Source organism: Brachionichthys hirsutus, chromosome 2, assembly GCF_040956055.1.
Source record: "Brachionichthys hirsutus isolate HB-005 chromosome 2, CSIRO-AGI_Bhir_v1, whole genome shotgun sequence".
NCBI lineage: Eukaryota > Metazoa > Chordata > Actinopteri > Lophiiformes > Brachionichthyidae > Brachionichthys > Brachionichthys hirsutus.
In genome coordinates, this window is record NC_090898.1 from 11403325 (window position 1) to 11407423 (window position 4099).

The window sequence follows — 4099 nt, forward strand, 5'->3', positions numbered from 1 at the left end:
AGAAGAAAGATAAACATGGGGGGGGGGGCACGCGTTCACCCCCCAAATCAGACAAGTGAGTATTTGGTAACCTTATATATTGTTGCATTAAGGCGTGAATTCATGGGGTCCAATTTTATAGTGATTAAATTCTTTGAATATCTGACATTATAATGTCGTGACGGTCGTATAATCATCGCTTCATTATTGAATGTGGGAAGTCTTGCGCTCTTCCCGATTTAATTAAAACGCCCCCCTGATTGGACGGCTGGATAATCCCGGGGGGGGGGGGGGGGGGGGGGGGGGGTCGTCCTCCTACCAACTTGCAAGCAGGGCAGAGGCGCGAGTCCACAACCTGCCCAAGGCGAGGGAGGGCGAGGAGAGAAAGACGCACGAGGAAAGCGCGCTCCGATCTCACAGAGCACTGTTAGAGTAAAGTGTCTTTGAACGCAGGCGATGCACGCAACAAGGGGGGAGCGCCGTGCACGGAGGACGTGAATGCATGTAGAGGATCCGTTTCACGTCCATCCTCCTTCCTGAAGAGTCACTGCGCTGACAGAAGAGAGGAGTGAGGGAAGAAGAGAGGGACTCCTAGAGAACAGCAACTCTTTGAGTACAGCAACGTGAGTAAAGCCTACAGTTTATTAAAAACAACAACAACAAAAGATACGGAGATAGACAAAGCGGAAGAGTGTCCTGGTCAGAGTCTGCTCTGGAAGAGAACAATGAATGCCAGCGAGGAGAACCTGCTCAAGTCCATCAGCAACGACGCGCTTCTCGACCTGACGCAGCGCTACGGCCAGTCAGCCTTCGGATTTGGCCCCGGCCATGGTCCTGGGAGTCCAGGCCGGTTCCCCCTCACGCCGGCCGCAGACTTCATGTCCGGGCAGACGACAAAGTCGAACGAGAGTGGCGGGGAGCACACGAGCGACGACGAGGATGGCTTCGACTCGCTCGAGTCGCGGAAGAGGGGCTCAACATTCGGGGACGACAAGCCCGGGGGGCCCCTGGCCAAAAAGTCCAAGGAGCAGCGCTCCCTGCGGCTCAGCATCAACGCCCGGGAGAGGAGGAGGATGCACGACCTGAACGACGCGCTGGACGGGCTGCGCTCTGTTATCCCTTACGCACACAGCCCCTCGGTGAGAAAACTCTCCAAAATAGCCACGCTCCTCCTGGCCAAGAACTACATCCTCATGCAGGCGCAGGCTCTGGAGGAGATGAGGCGGCTGGTGGCGTATCTGAACCAGGGACAGACAATAAGTTCGCCGATCCCCCCCGCGCTGGCGCCCTTCGGACAAGCCGCAGCCGTCTACCCGTTCTCGGGCTCAGCACTCGCCACCTGCGCCGAAAAGTGCACGAATTATTCCGCTGCGCCGTCGAGTCTCTTCAAACACTGCAACGACAAGCCTTGATTTGGTAGAAATATCTCCTGAACTTTTTTTTTTTTTTTTTTTTTTTACCTTTACTGCGCCTACGTCACTCCGACCCATCCTATAGTTATTTCTAAAGCATTCTGTGGGAAATAAAACAAGCTTTAGTCTGATGCATAATGTTAAAGTATGGTTAAGTGATTTTACAGCAATGTTTGTTCCACCCAGTTTTACATTGACTATGAACTGTTTAGGCCTAGAAGTCGAAGCCCCGCAGTCACTTTGTCGCTTTGACGCGGACAGGCCACGTCCAAATATAAGTTTAGCTATATTTAATGATCTGCTCTTATTTGTAATCTATGCAACATGCAACATAATGAAAAGTAGAAAAGACAACACACGTGACCCGATCTCGATTTTTAAATTAATGCAAATCTTTTTTTCTCCCCTTGAATGACTGATGCATCCGATGTTGGCTGAAGTTATATTCATTGAGACGATGTGTTTGTGTTGACAAGTTTGTTTTCTCATCAGGTTAACTTGTTCGGTTTTTGCACATCTTACATGATTGTATTGTAACTGTGGCAAAAATCACCTGCTCCAAGCCCGGCTAGAATTATTTAACCACAGCCTGAAGAAGCGTGTTGCAACATTCATATATTGTTTATATGTCTTTATAATTAAAACAAATATATATGCTTGGACCCAGTTTGCCTCATTTCATCAAATAATTTACTTTGGTTTTGTGTTTAATAACGGCACGCACATAAATGGTAATTAATGCGCGACACATAACCGAAATAAATAGTTAGAAATTAATATCGGACATCCTAAGTTTTGCTTTGAATTATGTGCTATGGATTCAAGGAAATCTAACCCGCTTCAAAGTAATAGAACAAAAAGTTTTGATAAAAATCGATTGTTTTTTTTATCGCCACAACTAAAGAAAAATAAAACGCACGTCATTCTGCTAAAACGACTCCAGTTGTCGTCCTCTGAATGACCCCCCCCCCCCTTAAAATGAGTTGGCAACTTTATTTCCCTACATGAGAAGCCTCTGACAAGAAGAGCTTGGTCAAAACGAGCTTAAAGGCGCTGGTGGAGCCTGTTTGGCACGCACTAAGGACGGTGGCGCTGAGGGGAAGGGCGCACGGAGCGCCCGCGGCGCGCAGGACCTGTCTCTGAGGATTTGGGTGATTGCAGCATCCTTGGCGCGCTCTTAATACTCTGGACAGTTATTAACACGATTTGAGCGTCTGTCTCCAAGCTCGATTTAATTTAGTAAACGTTAAGAGGACAGTCTCCTCTTTCAGGTTTAAGTTGTTGGGAGTTGCTGGGTTTAGAGAATAATTAATAATTTACGTGGGTATAGTCCAGTAATATATTGGAAACAAATATGTTTGTCTTTTTCCAACTTCTCTTGTTTGTATTTATTTCAGAACTGATATTAATGCTTTATTGTTGTTCTTTAAGGTAATCCTTAGGGTTTTTAAATTTAGGATAGGATTTTCTCAACATGAATAAGAATACTCAACTTGCTATTATAAAGTCTTGTGGCATTTATGTTTCCCAAAAAATTGACACCAGCAATTAATAAGCACGTTTTCAAAATAAATCTACATCTCAGTGAACTATAGGATATTTCACAAAACCACTGATTTGTCAAACAGGTCATTTTAAATACTGTATTTTCATCACAGCCAGTGCAAAAGGTTGAGTGATCAACGAGATCTTTTATAATCGTATTGTGATAAACCCAGAGAAATCATTACTTCTAATCCCACAGGTATACTCTTCTGATATTATCGTATAATTTGGTAGGCCTGATTGTGCATATACATGAATTAAGACATGCCGTTTAAAATACATTACTCCAGACTTTGTGATCAGAACAATCCATTTAAATGAGTCGCTTTCTTGCAATCCATCCATCCGCCTGCAACAGCAACAGGCCACCCGTGGCATATTAAATTGGCCCTCTGATGACACTTGTCTTGTCTGAGACCCCAGAGTCAGGCAAGCCAGCATTAAATGTGACAAATGTTGTTAGATGATGTGAGGAATCGGGGCCTGCACTCCATCAGTCTGTGCGCAACCTAATTGCCTTGAATGACGTGCATGGTTGCCTTTTTTGCATGAACAGATTGGTGGTTACGTTATACCTCCTTGTCCAGTGGTTGGCATAAATGTTTTATCGTCATTATGTCACCCACCTCATTATTTTAATGGTCACCAGTGTGCATCGCAATAGTGTGTCACTCAGTTTGTAATGTTATGCTTTAAGACAGATCATACAGTCGCATATTTTCAGGTCCTTTAGTGCACCAGCAATGGGTGATGCATCCATTAAATTACCATAATATTCACTCTTTTTTTGTCAGAGTACAAATTCTGTAGACAAACAAACTTTGTGGATTTTTTTTCTGATGAACACCTGTAGAATATTTAAAAAAATAAGTGAAAAAAAGTACCTAGTGCATTAAAGTTACTCTAATATTTCTCGGATGCTCATTTAATCTGATCATAGAAATACACTGCAGAAATGGAAGTCTCATTTCAGTTCATTTTAATATAATGCATGCATGTGTTTAAAAATCAATGAATACATTTTGATGTCAATTTATTAATTTGACCAATTTGGTATGAAGCTCACTTTGAACCCTGTAAAAATATAATACATGAGGCTTGACGCTAGAGCAACCATACAAGAGTTAAAATTATTGTAATTAAACTACGATTTGGCAAATTAA

The 4099-nt window shown here is 43.5% G+C and overlaps 1 protein-coding gene across 1 annotated transcript; it reads left to right on the top strand.

Moving 5' to 3' along the window:
• Nucleotides 1-704: 704 nt before the first annotated feature.
• bhlhe23 (basic helix-loop-helix family, member e23) lies at nt 705-1391 on the top strand. The gene has a single exon (XM_068751860.1). The coding sequence runs from the start codon at nt 705-707 to the stop codon at nt 1389-1391; it is 687 nt and encodes a 228-aa protein (XP_068607961.1).
• Nucleotides 1392-4099: the final 2708 nt, after the last annotated feature.